Below are 14,528 nucleotides of genomic sequence, written 5' to 3'. Positions count from 1 at the left end.
CAAAGATCCTTGATTACTAGCTCCGCTTGAACCCTCTCTGACCTAAGTCTGTGACAGCTTAAAAGAAGTGGCGAGGACTCCTAACTCCTAACGCGATGTTTTGAAATGCGTCTACTATTGTGTACAGGAGCTTCCAATCGTGAGGGAACTTGCATTGTAGGCATAACTAAGGGATGCAACAACACCACCAACAACCAAAACTAGACTCATTGTCAACATGTACATTAAATGTAACGTTTCATGTGAATCAAATTAAAATGTTTTCTTTGCAAAAATAGGCATAGGCATATGGTGACAGATTAATTTAATAATGCTGCTGTGTGAATCACGGTAAGCGCGAATGTAGTGGTCACTTCTTAATGGGACACACTGTATGGAAGTGGGCTAAGTAAAATAGATATGTTTCAAATAAGATAAGGTTAATCAGAATTCTACTATAGACCCTTTCAACAAGGTAAAGAAAAACAATGCTTGAACATTCTATTTGGGCCCCAATCTACTTCCTCTGCATTAAGATAACATATGGAATGTTAAAAAGGAAGTCTTGTGGGGCCAACTATGATGCTGATAATGGAACTCTCTTGAAAGGGTCTATATGCCCGCTTGACAACGGCAGAGATAGAACTGGCCTTTGGTCATAGCAACCATCCATTTAGAACGATTGGCCTTCATAGCAACCAAAGATCTGAGCTGTGTTGCAATGTGAGGCAAAGTATAGAAAGGTGATGAAATATACAGAGACAGGTCAAGAAATATAGTGCAATGTAGACAGTAGTATACAGCTGATTTACAGAGTGGTTTAGAGTAATATGAAGTATTCCTTTATTCTGAGATACATCTGAGATAGGCTACATCAATAGGCTCTCAAAACAACCCCAGGCTCACAAAACAATCCCAAACAGACATAAGGTCTTTATAGAGCAAATCCATAGATTATTTGTCAAATAAACCAGAATTTATTTGTATTTAAAATAAATCAGTGAATAAGTATCCTGACATACAAGCAGCTTTTTAATGCCTTGGTCATATTTCATAATTTCAGTTCCTCTGTAGGTTACCTGATAGCCCAGTTTGAGAGGCGCAAGACGCGTGACATTATTTATTTTTGCAGCCAATCACTGCTGTCATTTTATTTTATTGATTTGATCTCAGTCATAGAAGCTAAATTCAAAGGCAGGCCAAAGGTAAAATCCAACGAACCGCATTCAACCCGCAAGCCAATAGTTGAATAGCCCTCTCCTAGAGCTTTTGAGATATTGCCACTGTTCCAACGCTGAAAGGCACTGTTACAATGCCTGGATCAAGCTAGGTTCAGCATAGCGTATGCCACTGTCTGCTCACAATGGTGACAGGACCAGGGTAAGCACACTTTCGCAGTTCCCGCCGGAAATGCAGTCTAGTTGCCTTTGTAACATGCCGGCTCAAGCATGAAAGATCATCAGTAAATAAAGTATATTTATTAAAGAATATAGTAGCGAAGATTAAAAAGTCAGTGCAATAATGAAGTGAAAAAACAAAATGTAGTGCCAATCAGTATCTAGGGGTATGTACAGCAAAATGGAAAACAAAAGCCAATGTCAGAAGAGGAGGAGAGGGTTTGTCCATCTACACCAGGCCATTTAATTTTGTAGCTCATCAGGCCCAAACACAGCACACCTGTGTGCACCGATACGGCTACAGCCCCCTGCTGAAAGACAAAAACACTGATAGAAAAGGGCCGGGGCTGGTGCAGGTCTGGCAGGGTCCTGACTCTGACCTTGGTGGGACGTCTGCAACAAGAATAAACATAACCAAACCATTTTAAGCTATGAAATATTTAAAAACATAAGGGCATAGACAACAATAGAAACCAACCACCACCAACACCCATAACCCAACCAGACTTAAGCAACCCATCCCCCACCCAGTAGCGTGCGTTGACCATACATTTTGGTAGGGCAGAAAGCCTTGTCTGACTTTTTTTTACATTACATTACATTACATTTGGCTGACGCTTTTTAGCCAAAGCGACTAACAACATAGTAAACAGTTTAAGTTTTAGAGCAGTTCTCAACAATTTTAGGACAATTTAAAACAATAGAGTACAGTAAGAATAAGTGCATCAGTGAGTGCTGTTTTTAACAGTTACTTGTCAGTTTGAGACGGCTGGTGAGTGCTAGGATCAGTAAGACTTGTTGTAAGTTTTTTAATAGCCTATCATTTTGGGCTACATTAAAATTACATATTTTACAGGACTTTGCTGTATGCTTAAATCATGTCACAGTCAGAAATGTAAGTGGATTAAAATTGTAAACCGTTCTCATCACGTTAAACCAGCGAAGGGTAAACAAAACAATTTTTTTGTGTTCTGTCTGGCCTGCTAACTATCTAATATTTTTAAGTAGTTGGGGGCTCGAGAGCATTGACTGTATAGAACAAACAAAAACGAAACCCTTGAAGACAGTTTTCTCTACTATGTATTCGACGCTGCGCTGCTCCTGAATACATAGTAGGGAAAACAGTGAAATGTAAGGTGAAAAGAATGCAGTTAAATGATCCATTTTGAAATGCTTATTTAATATTAAATAAGCTTACAGAAATGGTAACATTTCTTATGGCTATGATGAGAGGATGAAGACATGCTAGATGGGCATTGACTTAACTAACAATTACCAGAAGGGGGAGTGTGTTTATTATTAAGATGAACTGATAATTTGGCACATTTACTTTTATTTCTGAAAATTAGTTAAAAAATTAGTAAAAAAATGAGTAGAAGCAAGACATGTTGTAGCGTTAAAATTCTAGACAAGACACTGAGGGCCCAATGTATGTACATTTGCGAACGTAGCGTTATCAGCGTCATGGACACACCGCAGATTGCGAATGCTGTCAGACCCAAGTTTCCGCCGTATTTATCGTTCAATCCTTAGTGTAAACTGCGCCTTTCTCTGCCTTTCTCCACCCATAAACGTAATTTACGAACGTCCACAGCGCCTACATACAAGCGCAGTTAAATGAAGTTAACTGATGACAACATTAAAAAGAATCAAACGTTTAGCGATCATGAAATAATACTATACATGATAAGATGTAAAAAAGCAGGGAGATAATGAAGATCAGTATTTCTACTCAAACTACTTGTGCAAGTAGGCTATGGAAGATTGGTCAAATCTAGCAAGTAGGAAAGTTTAAGTGAATGACGTGAAAGTGAAAGTAACCTAAGACATTCGAAAGGCCAACGAAAGTTAAGGTTGCTTTTGGTAGTACAAATACTTTCACCACAAAAACTGGTGCTCTAAATAGCGATTCTGTTGGCTTTGAAAGTTTCTCTTATTGACGCATTGAACTGCAATTTGGATTAACACCTGCTTTTACAAGGCGGAAGTATTTAGGCGCAGAATAGACGTGCGTTTTCAGGAGCAGTCTTTGTACATACTGCGGAATACATAATTAGGTGCTCTTTACTCTTCCCCTCCCATCTTTTTACGCTAAACTCCCACTTTCCCCTGGATCCTCCCATGAATGCATATGCATGACATGACAAACGCGATCTGTCACTTTCAGCTCCCGCGTCAGGCAGTTTGCGCTGTTGCGCCTGTTTGTACATACCTCGCAACGATTTTACACGCACATTGTGAAACAAATACACCTGAAGTGGGCGCAAAAGCGATAGTACTTCTGGCCCTGAGTTCAGAGTTGGTTCATTTATTGAATTACCTTTGGGATTAGTCAACAGCAGCATCTAGTATCTAGTAGCATTAGATAACAGCAGCATCTAGTCAAAAAACAGTGGGCTAAACCATATCTCTCAGTCATTTAAAGGATTTAATTTTCCAGGATCCATGTTTTACCAATATCTGCCCTGATTTTAAGGAATACAGCAGGTTAAGGAATATGTTTCCGTTCACATTCGTCATCACAATCGGCATTCAAGCAATCATGTGCTCTGATCTGTAGGCCTGCATGCCAAAGGCTGATGATGACAGAGGTTAATGAAAAGCAGCACATTGCAAGGCTTTGCACGGACTGTATTTCATCAAGCAGTCATGTTCTAATCACATATAATCATGACATACATTGTCAAAAAGCCACTGTGAATGCCTTTCCAGAGTTAGAAAACTTGGTGTCACAGCCTCATGAAGACGGCATATGTGACTTTAATAGTGTATTTAGCTGGGGTTGTGTTGTGGAGACAGGTCATTCTAATGGTAAATCATCAGATACCAATCAATTTAGATGTGTTGCTGCATCTTACATTCTACATTATTCTTCATTATGTAGACACAAAGATCCCTGTAAAATGAAGTGTTACCCAATATTGAGTTAGTGGTAACTTGGTGTCGGCATTTTGTAGAGCATTAAGCTAAAGTCAGATTCATTTTCATTTCAAAGTCTAAACATTATCCCACGTATATCACAATATTAAGATGTTGTGACTGATGATTATCAGTCTGAGTATATGACTGATGAAAGCTTCTAGGCATCGCCAGGGGAAATCTTGCTAGCCTCTCTGTGAACCATGGCAATCCCACGAGATCTTTGTGTGTGTTGAAAGTGTTGTCTCATTTGTGCTGTGTGTGAGGTTTAAGCTTATGTATACTGCCAAGGACCTGTCAAGATTTTAGAGACACACTAAGATGGAGGTAATGTTCAATATTATTGGATAGTGCACAGCAATAAAAGCAGGGTTAGGCAATGGCTATCAACCGTGTTCCTGCAAGAGGAAGTAGACAGATAGCGTAATTGGCCATTCATGCTGTCTTAACTGGAAACAGTTGGAAATGCTTTGAGGCTTGATTGTGCCATTTGTTTTCTCATTTGCTCTGTTGTGCATAGACAGCTTGGGGGGGGGGGGGGGGGGGGCAAGTGAGATGTAGGGCTTACAATCAAAGACATGTGCTTACATCTGGCGTCTGATCCTGTAGAGGATGAAAAATCCTATGGGTGGTGGTGTGAGGTTCAAAGAAGTGACGTGGGGGAGGAATGCAGATGTGGCATCTCTGACTTAGTGAGTCACACCTGGAAAAGACTGCAATTGAATCTGCTTTCTCTATTAGGTAACCTCTTATACCCATGTCTGTTGTGTTCACAACAACCCATATACAGTAGGATAGGAAACACTAGTTCACTTTTGTCGTTACAGAAAATCACTAGTTTGTATCTCGATATTCCAGTTACACTTGAGTCATTATGCCATTAGTTTTGAGTCCACTGAACACGCCACTGTCTTATTCCTTGTTGACACGGTGCCCACAACGTGACTCTTAACTTGAGTCACGGTTCTAAGAATATTTCTCTTTTTTTGTAATTGATTAAACATCTTGTTAATGAATGATGGATTGCCTCTAACAGTCTCTAGACTCTGCGGTTGCTCATTTTGGTTAAACAAATTACTCACAATCCCAGCAACATGAACAGAGCTATCAATGCTTTCCATATGCTTTTTTTACTAGTTTAGTCACTAATGGCAGGTCTGCTATTTGCACCTAAGCTTATTTTAGCTAACTGGCCTGTTGTGGAAAATAATATATAATTTACTTATTTGGTTACATATTTTGGCTCTGAACTTACAGTAGTTTGTCTTTATTGGAAGTTGAGGGTAATTAGTAGGACTTCATGTCAAGGGTTTGTAAAATAAATATAGAGAATTATGTTGAATAGAATGAACAAGAGTGTGGATTGATCTGAAATCCAAAACCATTTATTGTCGTTATTTGTTGCTATGGGTCACTGTTGCCAAATTACCATTGTAGAATGTACTGTACTGTACTGCATCAGCACAGACTGTAACTGAGACTACAGGGATGGTTTAATCTTGACCTAAACACTTTCTAACGAAGTAATGAAGAAAACATTATTTTGTCTGTTGAGGCTATTATCCTCTTTTCCCCTTTCCTAGTCCAACGTTGAAAGGATACAGCTGTTGTCAGAATTTTGCATCAGGCAATTACATCAGATATGTCTGAATTAAAAACATGAAACACAAATAAATACAATTCATTTAATAGTTGTACCAGGCAAGGCAGCTTTTAGAAGAAATGCGTCAGAAAATTCTGGTGATTTTTCACATAGATCTCTTTTTTTCAAGGTCACCGAGTACTGTCAATACGGGAAAAAAAACCCTGAAAACAATCTGTTTAGTAGTTTCAGTTGCTGCAGCCAACAGCTAAAGTTGCCAGGCAGCTACAGTGCTACACAAAGTGTGGCACTGTAGCTGAGTTGCTGCAGCCAACAGCTAGAGCTACCAGGCAGCTACAGTGCCACACTCTGGGGGCATGTTCATGAGCTGTAGAGCTGAAAATGTTTGATGGGTTCGGGCTTAATTTCTATCATTTCACGCGGGCTCGGGCCGGGTTTGGGCTTGCGCTCTGGCTTGCGCGGTAGGCTAAATGAGCGGTCAGGTGATACGTTTTGATTAGCTGCGAGAAAGATGCAAAAATGGATGCTGAGGAGGTGAAACGGAGGCTGGCCTCTGGCGATTACGTTTTAGTTGCACCGGCAAAGACTGAGGTGTGGAAAAGTTTCGACCATGTGCATAATGAGAATAATGAGCCAGTGGGTAAGCTTATGTGAAATCCAAAGGATGCAACATTCTGCAGAACGACAGGGAATGCGTCGCTGATAAGGCATGTTGATCAAAGCTTGTCCACACCTGCCAGTGCCCAGGATCAACCTACAATCACATCGTTTGTTACAGCAACAAAACCCAACCCTGCAAAGGTGAAACAAATGTTTACGGAAAGTGTGTCAGCTTTCGCTGTGAAGACATTAGGCCTTCATAAATCATATCATAAATGGCGAGGGGTTTGAAGAGCTGGCGCAAGAACTAATTAATGTCGGGGCTGCATATGGGAGGCTTCTAGCAAACTTCAGAGTGCTGAGATGTTATGGTGTTACAGAGGACTTAGGCTATTTTATTTCTTTGTTCCAACTTCCAATTGGCCTAGCCTATGTTAGTCATGAATAATGATATGACTCATTTATAAAAATGTATAAATGACTCATTCTTGACATTGAATAATGTTGGGGTTTCGAGATTTCTGTCGGGCTCGGGCCTTGTCAGGCCTAACTTTTAAGGCCTGATTACAGCTCTAGTTGGCTGCAGCAACTTGAGCTAGGTAGAACTGAATTTGAATGAAGTGAAATAAAATAGGTGTGATTGGGTAGAAAATGGATTATTTATGTTTAGCAGACACTGTTGTCCAAAGTGACTTACATACAGTATGTCAACTATATTACAAAGTTACATTTTCCCCGGAGCAACTTGGGCTCAAGTGCACAACGGTGGACTTTAACCCACAACTTTCAGGCTACTGCATGCTAGCCTAGCTTTTTAACCACTACACTACCACTGCCCCACTACCATACACTGGATCAAACTAACTTTTATTTTGTCTATCAGGAAAATGTAGAATAGGGACTTTTGCATTAACCTTGAAAAAACTTATATCATGTAAAGTTACAGTGTCAACTGGACTACATGTTAGCAAGATGCACATAATGTCAGCTAGCTCTGCACGTAGCTGGTCAGTAGCTAGACTTGTAGTCAAGACCGCCTAAACCGAGACCAAGACACTACCAAGACCAGAGGGTAACAAGACCGAGACCAAGACGAGACCAAGGCCAAGACAGACTGAGTCAAGACCAAGACAAAGTCGAGACGATACCAAGACCGAGACCAAAAAAAAAATAACAGCTAGTGAGCTAGTGTTACACCATAACTTGCATCAATTGAAAAAGAGCAGCATACTGGGGTAAGAGGTTCAGTCCCAGTTTAAATTCAATTTAAGAAGGTATTATTTCAACTACAAACAGAACAATGCAGAGACAGAGCATGTCATGAATGTGTGTGACTGTGAGCTCACTCACTGTAAATGTTTTCGTAGACTGGGTGAGATAAACTATGTATAGCAATTGCATGACAGCTGTTACTGCACTATTAGAGGATTGAGACTCCTTTGTCTGCTGTTGAGGACTGATATTACTGACTGACTGGTACTAACTGGTCCAAAAGTCATCTGATAAAACAGCTAACACCTCCAACAGCTATGGGAAATATGTAACTAATTACAATTATACTTCATTTGTAGATTAAATTGATTAAATTATAACCTTGCCAGAAATAGATTAAGCCTGTGAAGTCAAAACAATGTGATATGCAGATGTTATTTAAATGTCAATGGTCACACTTATTTAGTTAAACTCAATTTTAAATAAAATACAGTAAACAACAATGACATGCGCACATGTCACATGAATTAAAATTCAAACAAATTATGCATACCAATACAAACTGCACATCAAATGGTGCATTAACAAGAATAAAGACAAGATGCTGACATGATGTCTGCAATGGCATGTGATTACAACACACTGCCAATAATATAAAGCATGTTCTTCAGTAAGGCAAGAACAACAGAACAGACACTATGAACAAATAACAGATGATACTTAAAAGAGAGAGAGAAAGAGAGAGAGAGGCAGAATGAGAGCATCACTTAACTAAACAGGCATATTTTCAGAGTGGAGGGAGTGAGAGAAAACAGTTCACATTTTAAAATAGTGGCTGATTGCACTTCAGGAAAATTAAAGATTGCAACAGCTTACAGCCTAGCCGTGCACTGTGGGGTCTCATTAGAATGCCACCCCTACTAAAAACTCTCTCAACTGGGGCAGAAGAGACAGGGACAGAGAGGACTTTCATGGCAACACTGTGCAGACTAGGGGTGTAACGGTACACAGAAGTCACGGTTCAGTTCATACCTTGGTTCGGACATCACGGTTCGTTACGAGTTCGGTACAATGGAGGGAAAAGCAAAACCAAAAATGCAGAAAGAATTTTTTTTTTATTGTGCATGTATCAGGCTGTACCACCTAGTGTCATACAGTCTCTTCCCTGAGCTATCTGCAACAGCCTGAAGTGTGTAAGATGTAGGCTAAACAGTACAATAAGTACCCAGACTCCATCTGTAAGTTGTAAACAAAATAAGACAATCAGCTATAAAACTTAAAATAGGCCTACAGCATCTCTTATTGCTGAAAGTGCAAATTACATAGAATAATGATTTTTAAAAATCCACTTAAGCAAGACCTTCAACATCTGTGTTTAGTTGTATATGGAAGGGTCTACAATTTGCCTCAATATTTTTCAGTGTGTGTAGAGTAATAATCTAGCCTACTAACTGTGAAAATATCACACTATTTTGCCTTCTTTTAAAAAAACGAAATTGCTCCTTTCATTTCATAAACAGACTACAACTAGAAGTCACATGACTTTGCCCTTCGACGTTAACTCACCGTAGCATGGTTTGTTTATTAGCCTGGTTAGCGTTGACACTTACTGTCTATGCACTTAACACTACCAGCTCCTCATGTGAGAAGTTACAAGTTACCCCAACATAAAGGTAATTACCACGCGATTTACATGGCTTTCTGTCATTACGAAATCATTTAATTTAAGCCATAGGTTTTGGTTCTATTTGTATGTGTATCCAAAGGCTGGTGAAGCGCAGGGGAAGTTTTTTTTCCCTCTCATTTCGGTGATTGGTAGCCTACATCATCTGGGTGATTGCTTCGAACATGTGTAGCATATATTTCCACTCACATACCCAACAACTGCTGAACAACGCCGACACACAGTTTCTTATCCACCACTCTTTCGCCTGTACTACTGTAACTGAAGTTCTCAAACTTGCGAAGAGACCAGCGGATCCTCTAATGTGTGTCGCCACCTTAGTGCTACTATCTCTGACTGACTGGCTCGACAAACGACCTGACAAAAAAAACAGAGGCGCCAATCAGAGCTTCAGAGCTAAGGCGAGGCTACAGATTAGCGTTAGGTGTCGCTAAAGAACTCCCGTAACTCTCGCTACTTAACAGTAATTGCGCATGACATTAATTAATACGCACACGATGTTTTATTTTTTTTTATACCGTGTATTCTCTGTGTAAATTCATACACCGAACCGTGACGCCCGCACCGTTTCGGTTCAATACGAATACATGAACCATTACACCCCTAGTGCAGACTGGGGAAACGCTCTTTGTTTTTTGACCAAAAGGTGAGTGCATCACAGTCACAGTCATTTATGCTGTCTAGGTACTTGCGTATTTGTGCATCAGTGCTCGATTCCTGGGTTGTGCTGCGTTGCAACCTAAAGGTCTTGTAGCGTGAAAGAAGACGCTGTTTCGGCGGTGGGGCGGAGTCACTATCCGATGCTTCTGCATCTTCTTCTATTGGTGCTGCAGCTGCATCTCTGTCTGCCTCTCTGATCAAAAGGCCTTGAAAAAGTGCACACACACACACACACACACAAGAGACAGGATTAGACAGGATGCCTCTAACGAGGGTAAAAAACAATGACTATAATAGTAATGCAACAATAACAACAGTAATAAATAATAACTATATAGCCACCTGTTAATGATGTTTTAAAGGAACCATATGTAAGATTGTGGCCAAAACTGGTACTGCAATCACTTTCAAATTACTGTGGAGAGGTGTATCCCCTCCCCCTCCCCCCTGACTTGAGGTTGCCAACCCCGATACCGAAACACTACTGACTTTGTGATTAGTAGATAGGTGGAGGGTGGCGCATCAGGCCAAAACACAACATGACATGACAAAACACAACATCAACATCAGTTGAGGGCTGCAACTTCACTTTTTAAATGACAATATCCTGGCCGGATTACTGTTGTCAGTGATATAAGTATTTGAAATGAACATAATTTCTTAATGTCTAGTGACATATCAGGGCCATTTTATGATTAATTGAGATACATTTCTTACATATGGTTCCTTTAAGGTCATCTCTGAACCTCTTCAGTGATGGTCCGGTTTTACCATTTTGGACGTCTAAGTCTACCCAGGTCAGTCCAAACTGGGGGTCGAGCATGGCAGCAAGGAAGTAGATCCGATGGCTAAACGGCTCCTCTGGATCCTCTTCATCCATGCGAATCCGCCTAAAGATTCCAGAGAACCGTTTCTCTAAGGATCTTTTCAGTGCCCTGACTATAGTTACGAGCTGAGGCATTTGCACTTCCATCTTTGTAAGATGACTCTTCAAGTCCAGTACGGTGGGGACTACCATGCTAATAGTCACCTGATGATCACCTTCTGTAAGGTCTGTTGCCTCAGAAAAAGGCTCAAGCAAAGCACAAAGGTCTTTTTGCTGAGCCCATTCTCGGGCTGAAATGCACATTTCAGTGATGGCTCGGTGGTCAAGTGATGAGAGCCTTTAACTGTTTGTAAGTGCGGTGGTCAAGTGATGAGAGCCTTTAACTGTCTGTAAGTGCTATTCCAGCGTGTATTGTTTGCTGCTGGGATACACTTATTACAGCCAAAGTGGGCCTCAAACAAGTCTCTGTGCTTACTACTGCTGTGCAGCAGGGTTGTAAACTTGCTGGCCTTGGCAATGGCTCTAGCTATTGCCTTTACCTCTTTCATCCCATCATTAATCACGAGTTGCAGCGAGTGGGCAAAGCAAGAGAGACGTTCACCCGTTGACCATGGATCAGAATCCTCTGCATCCTCCCACATTGTTTCATCATCAAGCTCATCGCTGCTGTCACCTTCAGGCTGCTCTACTTCTAGCATCCTGACTTTAAAGGACCGCTTCATGTTGGACGCGTTATCCGTCAGGATGTAGCTTATCTTATGGCCAATGCCATACTCCTCAACAATGCTGTCAAATGCTAAGGCAATTCGTTCACCACAGTGTTTCCCTGTGAAACGGCTACAGTCTAGCAAAAAAGACTGTAAAATGTAGGAGTCCTTGTTCTTGCAGATAACATGAGCAGTAACTCCCAGGAAGGACCGAAGCCTCCGGTCAGACCAGAGGTCTGTTGTTATTGCTACATTTGGCTGGACTTCAAGGGCTTTGATTATGTCATCCTTAACGTTAGTGACAAGGTGAGGAATCAACTTCTCTGTCAAAGTGGCCCTTAACACAGGAGTGTATTTGCAATCCAGGACATTCAGGAAGTATGGATTCTCAACGATAGACAGGGGGAGAGAACATCCAACTATGAGGTTCTGGAGGATGGACTGGGTGATAGCCTGTTGCCTGGCTGAATTTGGAGAATATAGCTGGATGTTTAGAGCAAACACCGCTATTTGTGGCTGTGTTGGATCAGACAATGATGCTGTAGATCTAGCTTTGTACTCCAAGTACCTACAACATAGGGGAAAAAGAATCTGTAAGTCATCTGTTTCTATTCAACCACAACAAACTACTGTATCTTACAAATGCAGTAATTTTAAATCTATCAATGAGTGCAGGTCTTTACATACAAAATAACCTCATCCAATCCAGTGTGACACATTAACAGAAAATTGATTTTTCACATTGCATTAAGCCTCCTTATGTGTCAGCCAGCAATCACAGCTGATGACAAGAAATGAAAGAAAAAAATATATATACATATTCAAAAAAGTCTTAAGTTACACTCTGACCTAGGCTATACAATAGAATTGTGTCCCATAATAGATAGAGAAAGATAGATAAATACATTACTCTATCTATCTATCTATCTATCTACCGATCTAATAATAACATGCTGTGGTAGCCCTACATGCTGGACTGGTGCAGTTAACACAGGACAAGACGCCTAACCACCATAACCACGTCAAACATGTACATTTTGTAGAATGGGTGTCAGTATTATGTTCACGCCAATTCAAACTCAAGATTCATGACGAGGAGTTGCGGCGTGTGAATCAAACTCGTTGCAAGGAGTTTCGAGCTGTCGCTAAACAATCAACATGTCAAATTGTACATTTCTCCTTCATAAGTGTCTCTGGTTTTAGGACGTTTTTACCTCACAGCTTTTATGACACAATGTCAGTCGAAAACAGATGTCAAAGCAGGGAGAGAAATTGAGTTTTATTGACTATAAAATTAAGGCTCAATTCCATCATCCTCCTTGCTATCTAGGCCAGAGCTGCTCTGATATGATCTGGCTTCATCGTCGAGAATGCCACTAGTGCTAACCTAGCAATGTCGAGGCACCCAAATTGCTCATCCTTGCGTGTCAGCAACCATATTATGCCAAAATCAACAACAAACCACATGATACCAGCCCTTAAAGTGCTCCCTGACACGGTTTTGATATACAGTATTTCTACTCAATGAATTCGCCAAAATATCTAACGTTGGTGGAAACTGTTAATGTTTAAGTAGCCGGGAGACACTGATAAGTTAACTACCTGTAGTTAGCATGTAGTTACACTCTTAGCCAAAAATGTTTCAGTAAGTCTGCAAATAACTGAAGCTTGCAAAAAAATATCCGTCTCTAAATAATTTATACCGCGCGTGTAAGAAGAGCATGTCATGATACATAATACTAACACATGCATGATCTGGTCATGTGAGATTGGTATGGATAAAGAGTTTGGAGCCAGTACCAACTGGCTAGCTTACCTCTCCGGGTGTCTCCGCTCCAGGTGTCTGGTGAACATTGATGTGGTCCCGGCTGTTTCGGTGAGAGAGACTTTGCAAAACTTGCATTTTGCAGAATGCTTCTTTCTTGCCCCTGGACTGCAACTTTCTTTATGCTACGTGAATGCAAATTTAATGATGGCGGAATTCGCTGACATTATTATTACTAGGTCTGACTGAGACTGACAGCTACGACGTAAACCTAACGTTTCGCGCTGGCTACACTTGCGTCTTTTGATTGGATGAGCGCCAGTTTCTTAATCACAACAAAATACATGTGTCATTGATTGGTTGCATTTGAAAGGTTGCATTTGAAGAGCGTGAAAGGCGAAATAATTCCGCCTTAACTCCGAGCTCCGCCTTAACAATCTTTGATTTAATGTTGCATTATCGAATGTCATGTTTTGTATCATGGACATTATTTGTTGCAAATCTCACGACCACTATGTCGACCTGAGACCGCAAGACCAAGACAATGAGACCAAGACAAGACCAAAGACGGTCAAGACTGTGACAAGACCCAGACCACGGTCTCGAGACATCCAATTCTATCAGTAGCCAATTTTGTTTAATGTTTATTTGATAACATAGACTTGTAATACATGCTTGTAATCTGGCCCTTTTCTATAAAAACTGTTTTTGTGCTGCTTGCAAACCGCAGTGCTTGGTTACTACTAGATCGTATAGCTTGAAGTTGTGTGTGAGTTGATGTGGCTTTGGTGAAGCTCTCTGGATCGGCATCTATGTGAAAATTGTCATTTGCCTTGGTTTCCTGCCCTGCTAATTAGCCTGACTATTTATATATCTGTGTTTTGTGGACATTATTGGTGAAATCAATAGCGTGGCCATCAGACATTATGAAATAGGCAACAAGCAGTAGTACTGTATAGGGCAATACATTTTCTGATTTTTATGTTTAATGTGGTGTGTAATCAGAGCAGCAACACAAGCTAAAACAGTTGCACTAACGTTAACGTTAAAGCTACAGGTAGGAGAGCCCTACAAACAGTCTGAAGCAAGTTTGCTGATAGATTAAACTATTAAATGAACACATCATTGTAGACCTGTGGCAGTAGGCTACCATAGCCTATGTGCATGCAAGTCATG

At 40.6% G+C, this 14,528-nt stretch overlaps 1 protein-coding gene across 1 annotated transcript; it reads right to left on the bottom strand.

The window, feature by feature from the left end:
• Nucleotides 1-1,531: 1,531 nt before the first annotated feature.
• Nucleotides 1,532-13,735, bottom strand: LOC121711749. Its single transcript, XM_042095579.1, has 5 exons — nt 13,404-13,735; nt 10,826-12,155; nt 10,083-10,260; nt 4,884-4,998; nt 1,532-1,769 (listed from the first exon to the last, which is right to left on the bottom strand). Exons 1-2 carry the CDS (start codon nt 13,439-13,441, stop codon nt 11,243-11,245), a joined length of 951 nt encoding a protein of 316 aa, XP_041951513.1. The 5' UTR covers nt 13,442-13,735; the 3' UTR covers nt 1,532-1,769; nt 4,884-4,998; nt 10,083-10,260; nt 10,826-11,242.
• Nucleotides 13,736-14,528: the final 793 nt, after the last annotated feature.

Source organism: Alosa sapidissima, chromosome 6 (assembly GCF_018492685.1).
Source record: "Alosa sapidissima isolate fAloSap1 chromosome 6, fAloSap1.pri, whole genome shotgun sequence".
NCBI classification, from domain to species: domain Eukaryota; kingdom Metazoa; phylum Chordata; class Actinopteri; order Clupeiformes; family Clupeidae; genus Alosa; species Alosa sapidissima.
This window is presented reverse-complemented; position numbering and strand designations above follow the sequence as displayed.

Excerpts from the sequence above, each read along its gene's own strand:
- LOC121711749 (XM_042095579.1), bottom strand. The coding sequence starts at position 13,441 with ATGTTCACCAGACACCTGGAGCGGAGACACCCGGAGAG. Across the intron at positions 12,156-13,403 it reads GAGCGGAGACACCCGGAGAG|GTACTTGGAGTACAAAGCTA; the intron begins GTAAGCTAGCCA and ends CCTATGTTGTAG.